The sequence below is a fragment of the Tachypleus tridentatus genome, chromosome 11, assembly GCF_004210375.1.
Source record: "Tachypleus tridentatus isolate NWPU-2018 chromosome 11, ASM421037v1, whole genome shotgun sequence".
NCBI classification, from domain to species: Eukaryota; Metazoa; Arthropoda; class Merostomata; order Xiphosura; family Limulidae; genus Tachypleus; species Tachypleus tridentatus.
The window spans coordinates 13,538,732-13,558,712 of record NC_134835.1 but is presented as its reverse complement, the minus strand read 5'-3'; the positions used below and the strand labels follow the sequence as shown (position 1 = coordinate 13,558,712).

General features: G+C 30.9%; 1 protein-coding gene across 1 annotated transcript in view; it reads right to left on the bottom strand.

The window, feature by feature from the left end:
* LOC143231294 (synaptogenesis protein syg-2-like) overlaps positions 1 to 19,127 on the bottom strand; it is a 124,794-nt gene extending 105,667 nt beyond the window's left edge. Inside the window, exon 1 of the mRNA XM_076465844.1 lies at positions 18,814 to 19,127. Within this exon, the coding sequence (XP_076321959.1) occupies positions 18,814 to 18,913 (100 nt within the window). The 5' untranslated portion in view covers positions 18,914 to 19,127. The remainder of the gene's footprint in view (positions 1 to 18,813) is intronic.
* Positions 19,128 to 19,981: the final 854 nt, after the last annotated feature.

The window sequence follows — 19,981 nt, the reverse complement described above, 5'->3', positions numbered from 1 at the left end:
AAGTTTGTTATGATAGAATATCAAGTGACTAAATAAGTTTGTGATGGTAAAATATCAAGTGACTAAATAAGTTTGTGATTGTAAAATATCAAGTGATAAAATAAGTTTGTGATGGTAGAATATCAACTGACTAAATAAGTTTGTGATGACAGAATATCAACTGACTAAATAAGTTTGTGATGATAAAATATCAAGTGACTAAATAAGTTTTTGATGATAGAATATCAAGTGACTAAATAAGTTTGTGATGATAGAATATCAAGTGACTAAATAAGTTTGTGATGATAGAACATCAACTGACAAAATAAGTTTGTGATGATAGAATATGAACTGACTAAATAAGTTTGTGATGATAGAATATGAACTGACTAAATAACTTTGTGATGATAGAATATCAAGTGACTAAATAAGTTTGTGATGATAGAATATCAACTGACTAAATAAGTTTGTGATGATAGAATATCAACTGGCTAAATAAGTTTGTGATGATAGAATATCAACTGACTAAATAAGTTTGTGATGATAGAATATCAAGTGACTAAATAACTTTGTGATGATAGAATATCAAGTGACTAAATAACTTTGTGATGATAGAATATCAAGTGACTAAATAACTTTGTGATGATAGAATATCAACTGACTAAATAACTTTGTGATGATAGAATATCAACTGACTAAATAAGTTTGTGATGATAGAATATCAACTGACTAAATAAGTTTGTGATGATAGAATATCAACTGACTAAATAAGTTTGTGATGATAGAATATCAACTGACTAAATAAGTTTGTGATGATAGAATATCAACTGACTAACAAAGTTTGTGATGATAGAATATCAACTGACTAATGAAGTTTGTGATGATAGAAAATCAACTGACTAAATAAGTTTGTGATGATAGAATATCAACTGACTAAATAAGTTTGTGATTGTAAAATATCAACTGATAAAATAAGTTTGTGATGGTAGAATATCAACTGACTAAATAAGTTTGTGATGACAGAATATCAACTGACTAAATAAGTTTGTGATGATAAAATATCAAGTGACTAAATAAGTTTTTGATGATAGAAGATCAAGTGACTAAATAAGTTTGTGATGATAGAATATCAAGTGACTAAATAAGTTTGTCATGATAGAATATGAACTGACTAAATAAGTTGGTGATGATAGAATATCAACTGACTAATGAAGTTTGTGATTGTAAAATATCAACTGATAAAATAAGTTTGTGATGGTAGAATATCAACTGACTAAATAAGTTTGTGATGACAGAATATCAACTGACTAAATAAGTTTGTGATGATAAAATATCAAGTGACTAAATAAGTTTTTGATGATAGAAGATCAAGTGACTAAATAAGTTTGTGATGATAGAATATCAAGTGACTAAATAAGTTTGTCATGATAGAATATCAACTGACTAAATAAGTTGGTGATGATAGAATATCAACTGACTAATGAAGTTTGTGATGATAGAATATCAACTGACTAAATAAGTTTGTTATGATAGAATATCAACTGACTAAATAAGTTTGTGATGATAGAATATCAACTGACTAAATAAGTTTGTGATGATAGAATATCAACTGACTAAATAAGCTTGTTATGATAGAATATCAACTGACTAAATAAGTTTGTGAAGATAGAATATCAACTGACTAATGAAGTTTGTGATGGTAAAATATCAAGTGATAAAATAAGTTTGTGATGGTACAATATCAAGTGACTAAATAAGTTTGTCATGATAGAATATCAACTGACTAATGAAGTTTGTGATGATAGAATATCAACTGACTAAATAAGTTTGTTATGATAGAATATCAACTGACTAAATAAGTTTGTGATGATAGAATATCAACTGACTAAATAAGTTTGTTATGATAGAATATCAACTGACTAAATAAGTTTGTGATGATAGAATATCAACTGACTAAATAAGTTTGTGATGATAGAATATCAAGTGACTAAATAAGTTTGTGATGGCAAAATATCAAGTGATAAAATAAGTTTGTGATGGTAGAATATCAACTGACTAAATAAGTTTGTGATGATAGAATATCAACTGACTAATGAAGTTTGTGATGATAGAATATCAACTGACTAAATAAGTTTGTGATGATAGAATATCAACTGACTAAATAAGTTTGTGATGATAGAATATCAACTGACTAAATAAGCTTGTTATGATAGAATAAATACTGACTAAATAAGTTTGTTATGATAGAATATCAAATGACTAAATAAGTTTGTGATGGTAAAATATCAAGTGACTAAATAAGTTTGTGATTGTAAAATATCAAGTGATAAAATAAGTTTGTGATGGTAGAATATCAACTGACTAAATAAGTTTGTGATGACAGAATATCAACTGACAAAATAAGTTTGTGATGATAAAATATCAAGTGACTAAATAAGTTTTTGATGATAGAATATCAAGTGACTAAAAAAGTTTGTGATGATAGAATATCAAGTGACTAAATAAGTTTGTGATGATAGAACATCAACTGACAAAATAAGTTTGTGATGATAGAATATCAAGTGACTAAATAAGTTTGTGATGATAGAATATGAACTGACTAAATAAGTTTGTGATGATAGAATATCAAGTGACTAAATAAGTTTGTGATGATAGAATATCAAGTGACTAAATAACTTTGTGATGATAGAATATCAAGTGACTAAATAACTTTGTGATGATAGAATATCAACTGACTAAATAAGTTTGTGATGATAGAATATCAAGTGACTAAAAAAGTTTGTGATGATAGAATATCAAGTGACTAAATAAGTTTGTGATGATAGAACATCAACTGACAAAATAAGTTTGTGATGATAGAATATCAAGTGACTAAATAAGTTTGTGATGATAGAATATGAACTGACTAAATAAGTTTGTGATGATAGAATATCAAGTGACTAAATAAGTTTGTGATGATAGAATATCAAGTGACTAAATAACTTTGTGATGATAGAATATCAAGTGACTAAATAACTTTGTGATGATAGAATATCAACTGACTAAATAAGTTTGTGATGATAGAATATCAAGTGACTAAATAAGTTTGTGATGATAGAATATCAATTGACTAAATAAGTTTGTGATGATAGAATATCAACTGACTAATGAAGTTTGTGATGATAGAAAATCAACTGACTAAATAAGTTTGTGATCATAGAACATCAACTAACTAAATAAGTTTGTGATGATAGAATATCAAGTGACTAACTAAGTTTGTGATGATAGAATATCAACTGACTAAATAAGTTTGTGATGATAGAATATCAACTGACTAATGAAGTTTGTGATGATAGAATATCAACTGACTAATGAAGTTTGTGATGATAGAAAATCAACTGACTAAATAAGTTTGTGATCATAGAACATCAACTAACTAAATAAGTTTGTGATGATAGAATATCAAGTGACTAACTAAGTTTGTGATGATAGAATATCAACTGACTAAATAAGTTTGTGATGATAGAATATCAACTGACTAATGAAGTTTGTGATTATAGAATATCAACTGACTAAATAAGTTTGTGATGATAGAATATCAACTGACTAAATAAGTTTGTGATGATAGAATATCAACTGACTAAATAAGCTTGTTATGATAGAATAAATACTGACTAAATAAGTTTGTTATGATAGAATATCAAATGACTAAATAAGTTTGTGATGGTAAAATATCAAGTGACTAAATAAGTTTGTGATTGTAAAATATCAAGTGATAAAATAAGTTTGTGATGGTAGAATATCAACTGACTAAATAAGTTTGTGATGACAGAATATCAACTGACTAAATAAGTTTGTGATGATAAAATATCAAGTGACTAAATAAGTTTTTGATGATAGAATATCAAGTGACTAAATAAGTTTGTGATGATAGAATATCAAGTGACTAAATAAGTTTGTGATGATAGAACATCAACTGACAAAATAAGTTTGTGATGATAGAATATGAACTGACTAAATAAGTTTGTGATGATAGAATATGAACTGACTAAATAACTTTGTGATGATAGAATATCAAGTGACTAAATAAGTTTGTGATGATAGAATATCAACTGACTAAATAAGTTTGTGATGATAGAATATCAACTGGCTAAATAAGTTTGTGATGATAGAATATCAACTGACTAAATAAGTTTGTGATGATAGAATATCAAGTGACTAAATAACTTTGTGATGATAGAATATCAAGTGACTAAATAACTTTGTGATGATAGAATATCAACTGACTAAATAACTTTGTGATGATAGAATATCAACTGACTAAATAAGTTTGTGATGATAGAATATCAACTGACTAAATAAGTTTGTGATGATAGAATATCAACTGACTAAATAAGTTTGTGATGATAGAATATCAACTGACTAAATAAGTTTGTGATGATAGAATATCAACTGACTAACAAAGTTTGTGATGATAGAATATCAACTGACTAATGAAGTTTGTGATGATAGAAAATCAACTGACTAAATAAGTTTGTGATGATAGAATATCAACTGACTAAATAAGTTTGTGATTGTAAAATATCAACTGATAAAATAAGTTTGTGATGGTAGAATATCAACTGACTAAATAAGTTTGTGATGACAGAATATCAACTGACTAAATAAGTTTGTGATGATAAAATATCAAGTGACTAAATAAGTTTTTGATGATAGAAGATCAAGTGACTAAATAAGTTTGTGATGATAGAATATCAAGTGACTAAATAAGTTTGTGATGATAGAACATCAACTGACAAAATAAGTTTGTGATGATAGAATATGAACTGACTAAATAAGTTTGTGATGATAGAATATCAAGTGACTAAATAAGTTTGTGATGATAGAATATCAACTGGCTAAATAAGTTTGTGATGATAGAATATCAACTGACTAAATAAGTTTGTGATGATAGAATATCAAGTGACTAAATAACTTTGTGATGATAGAATATCAAGTGACGAAATAACTTTGTGATGATAGAATATCAAGTGACTAAATAACTTTGTGATGATAGAATATCAAGTGACTAAATAACTTTGTGATGATAGAATATCAACTGACTAAATAAGTTTGTGATGATAGAATATCAAGTGACTAAATAAGTTTGTGATGATAGAATATCAAGTGACTAAATAAGTTTGTGATGATAGAATATCAATTGACTAAATAAGTTTGTGATGATAGAATATCAACTGACTAATGAAGTTTGTGATGGTAAAATATCAAGTGATAAAATAAGTTTGTGATGGTACAATATCAAGTGACTAAATAAGTTTGTCATGATAGAATATCAACTGACTAATGAAGTTTGTGATGATAGAATATCAACTGACTAAATAAGTTTGTTATGATAGAATATCAACTGACTAAATAAGTTTGTGATGATAGAATATCAACTGACTAAATAAGTTTGTTATGATAGAATATCAACTGACTAAATAAGTTTGTGATGATAGAATATCAACTGACTAAATAAGTTTGTGATGATAGAATATCAAGTGACTAAATAAGTTTGTGATGGCAAAATATCAAGTGATAAAATAAGTTTGTGATGGTAGAATATCAACTGACTAAATAAGTTTGTGATGATAGAATATCAACTGACTAATGAAGTTTGTGATGATAGAATATCAACTGACTAAATAAGTTTGTGATGATAGAATATCAACTGACTAAATAAGTTTGTGATGATAGAATATCAACTGACTAAATAAGCTTGTTATGATAGAATAAATACTGACTAAATAAGTTTGTTATGATAGAATATCAAATGACTAAATAAGTTTGTGATGGTAAAATATCAAGTGACTAAATAAGTTTGTGATTGTAAAATATCAAGTGATAAAATAAGTTTGTGATGGTAGAATATCAACTGACTAAATAAGTTTGTGATGACAGAATATCAACTGACAAAATAAGTTTGTGATGATAAAATATCAAGTGACTAAATAAGTTTTGATGATAGAATATCAAGTGACTAAAAAAGTTTGTGATGATAGAATATCAAGTGACTAAATAAGTTTGTGATGATAGAACATCAACTGACAAAATAAGTTTGTGATGATAGAATATCAAGTGACTAAATAAGTTTGTGATGATAGAATATGAACTGACTAAATAAGTTTGTGATGATAGAATATCAAGTGACTAAATAAGTTTGTGATGATAGAATATCAAGTGACTAAATAACTTTGTGATGATAGAATATCAAGTGACTAAATAACTTTGTGATGATAGAATATCAACTGACTAAATAAGTTTGTGATGATAGAATATCAAGTGACTAAAAAAGTTTGTGATGATAGAATATCAAGTGACTAAATAAGTTTGTGATGATAGAACATCAACTGACAAAATAAGTTTGTGATGATAGAATATCAAGTGACTAAATAAGTTTGTGATGATAGAATATGAACTGACTAAATAAGTTTGTGATGATAGAATATCAAGTGACTAAATAAGTTTGTGATGATAGAATATCAAGTGACTAAATAACTTTGTGATGATAGAATATCAAGTGACTAAATAACTTTGTGATGATAGAATATCAACTGACTAAATAAGTTTGTGATGATAGAATATCAAGTGACTAAATAAGTTTGTGATGATAGAATATCAATTGACTAAATAAGTTTGTGATGATAGAATATCAACTGACTAATGAAGTTTGTGATGATAGAAAATCAACTGACTAAATAAGTTTGTGATCATAGAACATCAACTAACTAAATAAGTTTGTGATGATAGAATATCAAGTGACTAACTAAGTTTGTGATGATAGAATATCAACTGACTAAATAAGTTTGTGATGATAGAATATCAACTGACTAATGAAGTTTGTGATGATAGAATATCAACTGACTAATGAAGTTTGTGATGATAGAAAATCAACTGACTAAATAAGTTTGTGATCATAGAACATCAACTAACTAAATAAGTTTGTGATGATAGAATATCAAGTGACTAACTAAGTTTGTGATGATAGAATATCAACTGACTAAATAAGTTTGTGATGATAGAATATCAACTGACTAATGAAGTTTGTGATGATAGAAAATCAACTGACTAAATAAGTTTGTGATGATAGAATATCAACTGACTAAATAAGTTTGTGATTGTAAAATATCAACTGATAAAATAAGTTTGTGATGGTAGAATATCAACTGACTAAATAAGTTTGTGATGACAGAATATCAACTGACTAAATAAGTTTGTGATGATAAAATATCAAGTGACTAAATAAGTTTTTGATGATAGAAGATCAAGTGACTAAATAAGTTTGTGATGATAGAATATCAAGTGACTAAATAAGTTTGTGATGATAGAACATCAACTGACAAAATAAGTTTGTGATGATAGAATATGAACTGACTAAATAAGTTTGTGATGATAGAATATCAAGTGACTAAATAAGTTTGTGATGATAGAATATCAACTGGCTAAATAAGTTTGTGATGATAGAATATCAACTGACTAAATAAGTTTGTGATGATAGAATATCAAGTGACTAAATAACTTTGTGATGATAGAATATCAAGTGACGAAATAACTTTGTGATGATAGAATATCAAGTGACTAAATAACTTTGTGATGATAGAATATCAAGTGACTAAATAACTTTGTGATGATAGAATATCAACTGACTAAATAAGTTTGTGATGATAGAATATCAAGTGACTAAATAAGTTTGTGATGATAGAATATCAAGTGACTAAATAAGTTTGTGATGATAGAATATCAATTGACTAAATAAGTTTGTGATGATAGAATATCAACTGACTAACAAAGTTTGTGATGATAGAATATCAACTGACTAATGAAGTTTGTGATGATAGAAAATCAACTGACTAAATAAGTTTGTGATCATAGAACATCAACTAACTAAATAAGTTTGTGATGATAGAATATCAAGTGACTAACTAAGTTTGTGATGATAGAATATCAACTGACTAAATAAGTTTGTGGTGATAGAATATCAAGTGACTAAATAACTTTGTGATGATAGAATATCAAGTGACTAAATAACTTTGTGATGATAGAATATCAACTGACTAAATAACTTTGTGATGATAGAATATCAACTGACTAAATAAGTTTGTGATGATAGAATATCAACTGACTAAATAAGTTTGTGATGATAGAATATCAACTGACTAAATAAGTTTGTGATGATAGAATATCAACTGACTAAATAAGTTTGTGATGATAGAATATCAATTGACTAAATAAGTTTGTGATGATAGAATATCAACTGACTAAATAAGTTTGTGACGATGGAATATCAACTGACTAATGAAGTTTGTGATGATGGAATATCAACTGAATAAATAAGTTTGTGATGATAGAATATCAACTGACTAAATAAGTTTGTGATCATAGAACATCAACTAACTAAATAAGTTTGTGATGATAGAATATCAAGTGACTAAATAAGTTTGTGATGATAGAATATCAACTGACTAAATAAGTTTGTGATGATGTGATATGAACTGGCTAAATAAGTTTGTGATGATAGAATATCAATTGACTAAATAAGTTTGTGATGATAGAATATCAACTGACTAAATAAGTTTGTGACGATGGAATATCAACTGACTAATGAAGTTTGTGATGATAGGATATCAACTGACTAATGAAGTTTGTGATGATGGAATATCAACTGACTAAATAAGTTTGTGATGATAGAATATCAACTGACTAAATAAGTTTGTGATGATAGGATAGCAACCGACTAATGAAGTTTGTGATGATAGAATATGAACTGACTAATGAAGTTTGTGATGATAGGATATCAACTGACTAATGAAGTTTGTGATGATAGAATATCAACTGACTAATGAAGTTTGTGATGATAGAATATCAACTGACTAATGAAGTTTGTGCAGAGAGAATATTAACTGACTAATGAAGTTTGTGCAGAGAGAATATCTAACTAGTTAAACAAATTTGTGATGACAGAACAACACTTGAATAAAAATTTTGTAATGACAGAATTAAACTTGACTAAAGAAGTTTGTGATAATAGAATAAAACTTGAACAAATAATTTTGTAATAATAGAACAAAACTTGAACAAATAATTTTGTAATAATAGAATAACACCTGAAGAATGATTTTTTTAATAATAAAATACACTTGAATAAAGAATTTTGTGGTGACAGAATAACACTTGAATGTAGAAGTCTGTGGTGACAGAATAACACTTGAATGTAGAAGTCTGTGGTGACAGAATAACACTTGAATGTAGAAGTTTGTGATTACTGAACAAAACTTGAATAAAGAATTTTGTGATGATACGATAACACTAGAATAAAGAAGTTTATGATGACAGAATAATACTCGAATAAAGAGGTTTGTGATAATAGAACAACACATGAAATAATAAATAATGTTCAAAATAACTTTGGATGTCAAATTAATACTCGTTTTAATAACGGAAATAATGTTTACACTCCAGTTTTTTTGTTTCCTGAGTTAATTAATTAATTATTATGTTAATTAATCAATCTTATTATTTTATACTGAGCTTTAAAGTTCTGAGATATTTCAATATATATATGTATATAACGTTGAAGTTCTGAGAAACGCACTTTGTGAACTAAGATAACAATTACTTATATAGGTACTGATTTAATTTGGTTTGGTTTGAATTTCGCGTAAAGTTACAACGAGGGCTTTCTGCGCTAGCCGTCCCTAATTTAGCAGTGTAAGTTTATAGGGAAGGTAGCTGGTCACCATCACCCACCGTCAGGTACTGATTACGCCAGAAAATGTAACGCTATTGGAACACTTGATAATACGACGTAAAACCTCAAAGATAATTTATGATAATTTGTTCTATAATTACATCGGTCTTAGTAGTTTAAACTGTAGAGAGTTTAATGGTAAATATTTATTATTTTTATTCTAAATGTAATTCTAATGAATTTCGGCTAAGTTTATGAAACGCCTAATAATTAATCTAAATTATATATTTAAGTATAGATAAAACTGGAATTTCTTTATTAAGCTTAAATTATTAGTTATCAGAAATATACAATTATTTATTTATTTTGAACTTTATCACAAAAAAAATGTTCATTCTTGCAAAGTGCACCCTGGTGGTCAAAACGAGAGAGCGTATTATTTCCTCTGAAACAAACTGCTGAAATACTTGTTTATTATAACAACGACTCATAATAATTTGAATAAAAATATGAGCATGGAATATAACCTCGACTTACAATTAAAAGTTTGAATATTTCAATATATCTCATCCCACCTAAACATGGTTCCATATATAATTTTATGACATCCTATCTTTTGAAATACAACCATAAAAATAATAAATTTATCTAGTTTAAAATAAATTTTCCGTTCGAAAGAGAAAAGCAAACCAAGAAGGTGAGGCATATTTCTATTTATCTTTCGTTTTTCTGACAGTAGCAGCACTTGAGTATCCGATAACAATTCTTTTTGAGAATCTGGTCTTTTATGTATTAACTGACCTAGAGTATTGAACTTTGCTATAAGTTTTTAGCTGTGTTGCTTACAGATCTTTACGTAAATCAGAGCGATTTATATTAGCATCATCCAGCCGTGTACGCTTCGTTGGACTTTCATTCCATTTTCTCTGAGTGGATATGAGTTGGAATCATGGTATCAGTGATCTTTAAAATGCACCATATTTCTTGGTGTGTCACAAGTTCTTTCACATCTCAATGAATATTTACATCAAGCACTGTTTCCTACAGTGTTAACACGTGACTTCTAAATATATTATATTTTTGAGAGATAAGTTATGTGCATATCTGGTTATAGTGCTAATTTTCAAAATGTTTACTCTTATGCCAAAGGTAAACTAACATTAGATAGTTTGTTTTTCTTTGTTTTTGAATTTTGCGCAATGCTATACAAGGGCTATCTGTGCTAGCCGTCCCTAATTTAGGAGTGTAAGACTAGAGGGAAGGCAGCTTGTTATCACTACCCACTGCCAACTCTTGGGCTACTCTTTTACCAACGAAGGTCGCGGGTTCGAATACCTGTCGCGCCAAACATGGCCGCCCTTTCATCCGTGGGGGCGTTATAAATGACGGTTAATTCCCCTATTCGTTGGTAAAAGAGTAGCCCAAGAGGTGGCGGTGGGTGGTGATGACTAGCTGCTTTCCCTCTAGTCTTACACTGCTAAATTAGGGAGAGTTAGCGCAGATAGCCCTCGAGTAAGTTTGCGCGAAATTCAAAACAAACAAACTAATTTCTATAAATATAAAACAAAAATAAATAAGTGAAGGACAAAAATAGCATAGCGGCAAGAGGTAGCAGGACATAGAGAAAATAATTTTACGCAATGTATATATGATAAAACATTGATATAGAGAAATTAAACAATTAATAATATTCATAATCTAAAGTGAATTTAACTAAGTATGTTTCTTCATTTCCCTGTTTGTGTTAGATGTAACATTTGTACCTGTTCCCGTCAGTTTGGTATCTTCAAGAGACTCTCCAGCTGTTCTGAGATACATTTTTAATGTTAATGTGTTTTGGGATTGAGAGTTCTTTGTTTTTATTAATTAAAACGTTTCTTTTCAGTTGTTTCGGTTTGACCAAACGTATTGTAAGTTGCATTTGCAACATAGGATTAAGTAAATAACGCTATTTGTAGATCAGGTTATGGGTTCAGTGCTTTAGAATTACACTGCTTTGGTTGTCTTTATCGGATTTGTTTTTGAATTTCGAACAAAGCTACACGTGAACTACATACGCTAGCCGTCTCCAATTTAGCAATTTAAGACCAGAGGGAAGGAAGACAGGTAGTTTTTTACCACCCATTGTCAACTCTTGGGGTACTCTTTTACCAATGAAAAGTGAGATTGACTGTAACTTTGTAACGCCCCCACAGCTGAAAGGACGAGCATGTTTGATGGGACGGGGATTCGAACCCGAGACCCTCAGATTACGAGTCGAGAGCGTTTTTATGGGAAAATGTCTTCATTTTCTGCACGAGCTCACAGATTTGTCATTGGTTACCACAGCAAGGATGTCATCTTAAAGGATGTCATCATACTTTAGCGAGAACTAAGTGTGAATACAAAATGTTATTTTTGCTGGTAGAAACAGCAGGAACTTCTGTATAAATGTAATTTAGTCGATCATTAGGTTGAAGGAGGAAAAGGTGTTTCTTCAGTATCTAGGATGGGTTTTTAGTTTTGGATGATAGGTAATAACCAACTGAAAACTTGAAGATTTAGTTTTGTATAATTATTTCAAGACAGATCCACGCGGTATATTATTAACTTTGTCAAGGTGTTGGGTGATCGTGTTTTGTTTATACAATCTTTCAGTCATAGTCTGTTTCAAAGATTTAATGTGACGGTCACAGTTTTCAGTGTTGTAGAATATCTTCTATAATCTAAGTACCCAATTGAATGTGATATTGTGTTTAGTGTATGGAGGGTAATAGCTTTGATGATATAAATTTTGAGGTTTATCCGTTGGTTTTCAGGGCAAATCGATACGTAGAATACCATTGTCAGGTTTATATCCAGGAAACGTATTTGGGTAGTGAAGCAGTCTTCAGTTAATTTAATGGAACTGTGAAAGGTTTAAAGCGCTCTTTGGCACAAACTAAACCTGACACAAAGACTTTAGTTTATGATTGTCTAGTTTTCATGACTAACTCATACTGCGTGTAATGTCGACATCCGTACCTGTGTATTTCATAACACTCATTTAATATTTTCATGAAGAAATTTATTGTCTTAAGCGCCTAAATAATTAACTGTACGAAAGTGCTCGAATGTTTGGATCTCTCTAGAAAACGTTACAACTTTGTAGGTAATACTGCTTGCTGACTTCTAAAACAGAACAAAGCCTTTCATATTCAAAATTCACCCAAATAAAAGTATATACGCTTTCCGAAAATCTTTGAATTACTGTATTTCTTGAATTGCAATTTGACTTCTGTTCTAATACTATGTACAAATACTTCTTAATACACCTATCTATCTATTCTATTCTACCACTCGATTCCATCAAAGAACATAGGGCCGCATCACTTGCGGTTTCTGTAACAGGAATTTAAGTGAGTAGGTTGTTAGCCCACTGCACCTAGCCGTCCCTAATTTAGTAGTGTAAGACTAGAGGGAAGGCAGCTAGTCATCACGACCCACCGCCAACTCTTGGGCTACTCTTTTACCAACGAATAGTGGGATTGACCGTCACATTATAACGCCCCCACGGCTGGGAGGACGAGTCTTAATACTTCTCAATACACCACAGTGCTGAAACTTTTATTAAAATATGACTTCAATATACATGATAAAATCAGATGTTAAGAAACGAAAATTTTAGGCAAGAGAACAGTGGTTACACTGTACTAAAATTATTACGTAGGACAACAGTGGTTACACTGTACTAAAATTATTACGTAGGACAACAGTGGTTACACTGTACTAAAATTATTATGTAGGACAGCAGTGGTTACAATGTACTAAAATTATTCTGTAGGACAACAGTGGTTACACTGTACTAAAATTACTCTGTAGGACAACAGTGGTTACACTGTAATAAAATTATTCTGTACGACAACAGTGGTTACACTGTACTAAAATTACTCTGTAGGACAACAGTGGTTACACTATACTAAAATTATTATGTAGGACAACAATGGTTACACTGTACTAAGATTATTCTGTAGGACAACAGTAATTACACTGTACTAAAATTATTACGTAGGACAACAGTGGTGACACTGTACTAAAATTATTATGTAGGACAACAATGGTTACACTGTACTAAAATTACTCTGTAAGACAACAGTGGTTACACTATACTAAAATTATTCTGTAAAACAACAGTGGTTACACTGTACTAAAATTATTCTGTAACACAACAGTGGTTACACTGTACTAAAATTATTCTGTAGGACAACAGTGGTTACACTGTAATAAAATTATTCTGTACGACAACAGTGGTTACACTGTACTAAAATTACTCTGTAGGACAACAGTGGTTACACTGTACTAAGATTATTCTGTAGGACAACAGTAATTACACTGTACTAAAATTATTACGTAGGACAACAGTGGTTACACTGTACTAAAATTATTATGTAGGACAACAGTGGTGACACTGTACTAAAATTATTATGTAGGACAACAATGGTTACACTGTACTAAAATTACTCTGTAAGACAACAGTGGTTACACTATACTAAAATTATTCTGTAAGACAACAGTGGTTACACTCTACTGAAATTATTCTGTAACACAACAGTGGTTACACTGTACTAAAATTATTCTGTAGGACAACAGTGGTTACACTGTAATAAAATTATTCTGTACGACAACAGTGGTTACACTGTACTAAAATTACTCTGTAGGACAACAGTGGTTACACTGTACTAAGATTATTCTGTAGGACAACAGTAATTACACTGTACTAAAATTATTACGTAGGACAACAGTGGTTACACTGTACTAAAATTATTATGTAGGACAACAATGGTTACACTGTATTAATATTACTCTGTAGGACAACAGTGGTTACACTGTACTAGGAAGGTTAACGAAATAAAATAACATTAATGTATTTTCAATCAACACTATTAACACTATTGTTAACACAAAGACATAAACACATTGTAATAGGTAAAGGATTGATTAGGGTGGTGAAGAAGGTATAATAAATAGTAAAATAAATATAACATTAAATGTTATATTTATTTAATGAAAAATTAAACATTTGAAATTAATCAACACAATTATGAACATAACTACAGTCAAAGGTCGTATAACAAGAAACAGAAGGATACAGAACGTGAAAAGAATTGTTTGGTATTCGTAAACTCAGTATACGAAATTTACAAATATAGTGAAAGCGATTTCAAATTTAACTACATATAATTCTCATGTCATATTATAGATTTTTATTTATGTAATCAAAAGCAACAGAATGTGTAACGTGTTTTCACAAAATCTGCAGAAAAATGCTTAATATATTCTTGGCAATCTCTTTTATAGCTGTATAAATGTAAGTTATTATTGTGCTTATTCTTTGATAGATTGTTTTGGCAGAGTATTCATGATGTCGGACACTATAAAAGACCGACAACACCTACACACACACTTACTTGAAGACGAAAGACAGAAGACTTTCGAAACGGCGCCCTCTACTCTTGTGTCTCCACAACAGGCATTTGCTGTCCATTCTACAAAGCTTCTTCATTATTACTGTGCTTTTGGAAGATTGTTCTCGTAGGTAATCTATCCGCGAGTGATAAATTTTGTTTTTTTTTATAGGAATTTGTAGCAGTTACTGAAGTAATTGACTACAGTCTCAAAACGACGTCGTAAATTATTGATTTGTTTTATTCTTCACCTACAAGTATCGTTTCGCAGTCTTCGTTCACTTGTGGTTCTGCTTTATTTGTATTTTTAAATAACCACATTACCAGAATAGGGCGTCTACCTCGCATGGGTTGAAATGGATGAGATCGAACTGTTCGATAAAAATATTCAGTTTTTACTTAACGTCAATAATACATTTCCAAGAATTCCCCTCCTTTATTGTGTTGTTCTTTTTGAATTACTCTTTAATATACACGACTCTAATTTAGCAGTGTAACACTAGAGGGCCGGCAGCTGGTTATCACCACCCGGCGTCAACTGTGGGGTTACTCTTTTACCAACGAATAGTGGAATTGACCGTGACCGCATAAGGCCCCACGGCTGAAAGGGCGAGCATGCTCGGTGCGACCAGGATTCGAACCCGCGACCTTCACATTACAAGTCGAACATCTTAACCCACCTGGCCATGACGACCTTTTGTGCCTAACTACAAACAAATAAACCAAAGATTTGTACAATTAATCTAGTTGTTTTGACTAAAGCTTTTATTGCTTAAAATTCGATTCTACGAACTGGTTATGATCTATGAACTTAACGTAGGAATATACTGTTACAGTACAAATAGTGTTAGTGTATTGAAGGTACTGATTATCTACTTTATAAAAAAGTCTCTAAATGATTTATTTAATTTTCTATTTAAGTCAAATTCTCGTTCAAACCCTTGTGAAACTTTGGTATTATTCAAAGGTTAGAACAGTAAAAAACAATCGTATTGTCTTAAGCATCTAAACGTGACTTCATGATGCTGTCTAGGTACAAAGCTATGAAATCTGAGGGTCGCGGGTTCGAATCCTGGTCGCACTAAATATTCTCGTCCTTTCAGTCGTGGGGATGTTATAAATGTTACGATCAATCCCATTATTCGTTGGTAAAAGAGCAACCCAATAGTTGGCGGTGGGTGACGATGACTAAATGCCTTTCCTCTAGTCTTACACTTCTAAATTACTGACGGCTAGCGCAGATAGCCCTCGTGTACCTTTGCGCAAAGTTTAAAAATGAAAGAAACAAAACCTCTTCCAAACGCGGATAGACAAACTAATTCGAGTAGCATTTTCATTTCGATCTAATCGCCCTTAAATCACGTAAAGACAAATAATTTGCTAAGTTATTTTAGACTTCGAAAAAAAAATTTCGCTTTTTTATTTTTTTATTCCTCCTGTTGGTAGTAAAATTAAGAACTATTTTATTTAACAGTCTGTCAACTCAATTATTAGTCCTTCGCTGGAACAGCGGTAAGTCGTCGTATTTAAAACGCTAAAATCAGGGATTCAATTCCTCTCGGTGACACAGCAGATCACCAGATAGAGGTTTGCTATAAAAAACACACACGCGCTCAAATACTAAACACTACCGAAAAATTTCACGTTTGATATTTATTGAATTCAACTTTTTGTTTCTGCGTTTAACATTACACACAATTTTACTTTCAAATTTGATTGGTTATAAGGGGATCACGTGATTTCGTTACTTCGAATTGTTAGTGAAATTAGTATGATTTATGCATCGAGTGACCTGCAGTAGAAAGCAATCTAATTGTTGTTGTACGTAGAACTATTTATCTTATCGGAAGGTTTTAGTTATTGTGGTTAATTTCAGAACTTTTTTTTTATTTTCTAGGCCTACAAAGACTGCAAAACATTTTGAAAATATTAGGAAAGATTAGGTTGAGGATATGAGAGGTTTTCCTGTGCGATAAAGCAAGACGCATTTCACAGAGATTGGAAAAAAACATATTTCTAAACAAACTACGTAACCGCTTACTGATGACAAGTAATAACAACCAAAGTTGTAGCTTTAATTACGCCCAAAACTACACGAGGGCTATCTGCGCTAGCCGTTCCTAATTTGAAAGCGATATCTTCTGGCAACTTGCCAACATCATCTGCAGCCAGCTCCTAAGCTACTCTTTTATCAACGAATAGTGGGATTGAACGTCACATTATAAGGTCGTGATGGCTGAAAGGACGAGTTTTTCTTATGGCAAAGCCACGTCGGGCTATCTGCTTAGCCCACCGAGAGGAATCGAACAGCCGATTTTAGCGTTGTAAATCCGAAGACATACCGCTGTACTAGCGGGGAGCTAGTATGTTCGAATTCGCGACCCTCAAATTTCTTGTCAAGCACCCCTAATCATCAGACCAAGTTAAAACGTTAAAATATGAGAATAAGAAAACATGTATTACCACATTTACTTAATTAAATTATTTTTTTTGAAATCCAGGTCAGAGAAAAAGAATCTTACAAAATGATTTGGTGCTAGCAGCTTAAAGAATGCTCAAGGGTTAAAGTCACTATACAATATCATTATGCATCACTGTAGTTTCTGTCTTCAGAGCAAGACGTAAATGAGAGGACATGTAGAAACTTACATGCATTCAACTGAACCGAATTTATACAAAATTACTGCATCTAAACTTACCGAATTCAGTTTATAAACGTTTTTCCTTCTAAATTTGGTTGGGAAAATAACAAGTTTGGAAAGGTGACGTTATGGGAACAGAATTTGGTCGTTAAAGCCAAGTAAAACAGAAAAAAAAAAATATATATATATACCTATATACATTTAGACGTGACCTAAAACTCAGAGTAAAAATTCATTTATTTTCGTTTCTCAACACAAGTCAGCCACACACAAAATCCTAAGTTAAATGTATCTAATCATTAGTGTTGTCTTTTTCATTTTCCTTGTACTTTGGACGTAAATGTAAAAGAAAATATAACGTAACATATTCATTCAAAAGCATGCGATACCTCATCTTAGCTTTACAAAATATTAATTAAGGGATTCTTTACAAAATACATAAGAAATATACCATAAGACACGATGATAATTATAGAAATTATAGATTTTAAGTCTCCTGGACTTTAGAAGTATATGATTTTCAGAACTTCAACTACAGTTATTTTGGAACACTTTGTTTGGCGGAAATGTGACTAAATTAAACCAATTAATGTTGCTACCTACCTGTCTGAGTTTCAAACATATCTGAATATTTTTATCTTTGTAGTATGAGTCGTTTGTGTATTATGTACGTTCGACAAAGAGCCGTTTATATTTTAATTGTATATGGAGACATTTTAAATTGTATCAAATAATCCAGACCATAACAAGGCAATTGATAACTACGCGGTATATTTTAGAAGCTTAGAATTTTAATAAGGCAGTAATGTGTGAAAATAATAATAAATATAATTAGTGAACATTATTGGTCGTACCAAAATAGGGCTAAAATACTATTGTTGTTTCTTTTTCATTTCTACAAACGAAGTGGTTTATTGAAAGACAATTAGAGTCGATTATAATAATATTTATTACTTTCAATTCTGTATTAACCAATGTTAATATTGTTAAGAGTTTCGGTTAAAAAGTATTTATTACCTTTATTTAGGAAGCAATTATTTGTAACATGATAAATATCTCTTACCGAATGGGTTATCTTTCGACGCTGGCTCTTGTTTAAGCCAGGCAGCGGAAACTATGGTTAACAAACAGCAGAAACACCAATAAACATACACAACCACCATCGTTCTATAAACATAGTCCAGTAATTGCCGGTAGAGAGAGAGAGTGAGAGTCAAACTGTTTTAAGGAGCCCAGGATAATTGAATTAGATGTCTTGCTAATAAAGAACTCCGATTGCTATAGTAGTAAAGGGAATTAGCGAAAGGCCAGGAGATTCAAGGAGCGATGTTCCAATAGTACTTACATTTCGAAGAACTTAGGAGAACTAACCAGGCAGTTTCAACAGTTACCTTATAGGCGGGCGGACTGCTCGATCTGTCAGTCAACAGAGACACGTAGTGGATTGCTCTCCTGGTATTGATCCTGGGTGATGTTGACGGAGAGCGGTAAGGAACGGAGTTCCGTTTTTTTTTGTTTTAAATGAAATATACTTGAAACGTGCCATGAAATTCGGTCTCATCAACCTTATAAAACGTTGTTAGCAACTATGATAATGTGGGTTAGCTATGTTCCAACAAAAACAGGCGTTAAAAATAATGTCTAACTTTTGCGTATAGTCTATATTGAAATCCATAAAATCCTTTGGTAAGATATTAATACCGTTTGGTGGGAAGATACAAACAAACTGATAATCAAAATACTTCCAAATCACTATAAGATGCTATATTAAAGTAAAACAATATGGTGTTTATTCATAAATAAACAAACGATAAAACAACACTTTAATGGGAACTACAGTAATGATTCAAAATACACAAACGGAATATAAATAAAAACACAAATAAAACAGACAAGTGTTTGTTCGTTGTAGAACAAAGTCACATTAGGCTATCTATCTGTTGTATCTATTGCGACAACAATTTTTTGTTTGTTTTTGAATTTCGCACAAAGCTACTCGAGGGCTATCTGTGCTAGCAGTCCGTAATTTAGCAGTGTAAGACTAGAGGGAAGGCAGCTAGTCATCACCACCCGCCGCCAACTCTTGGGCTACTCTTTTACCAACGAATAGTGGGATTGACCGTCACATTATAACGCCCCCACGGCTGGGAGGGCGAGCATGTTTGGTGCGACCGGGATTCAAACCCGCGACCCTCGGATTACGAGTCGAACGCCTTAACACGCTTGGCCAT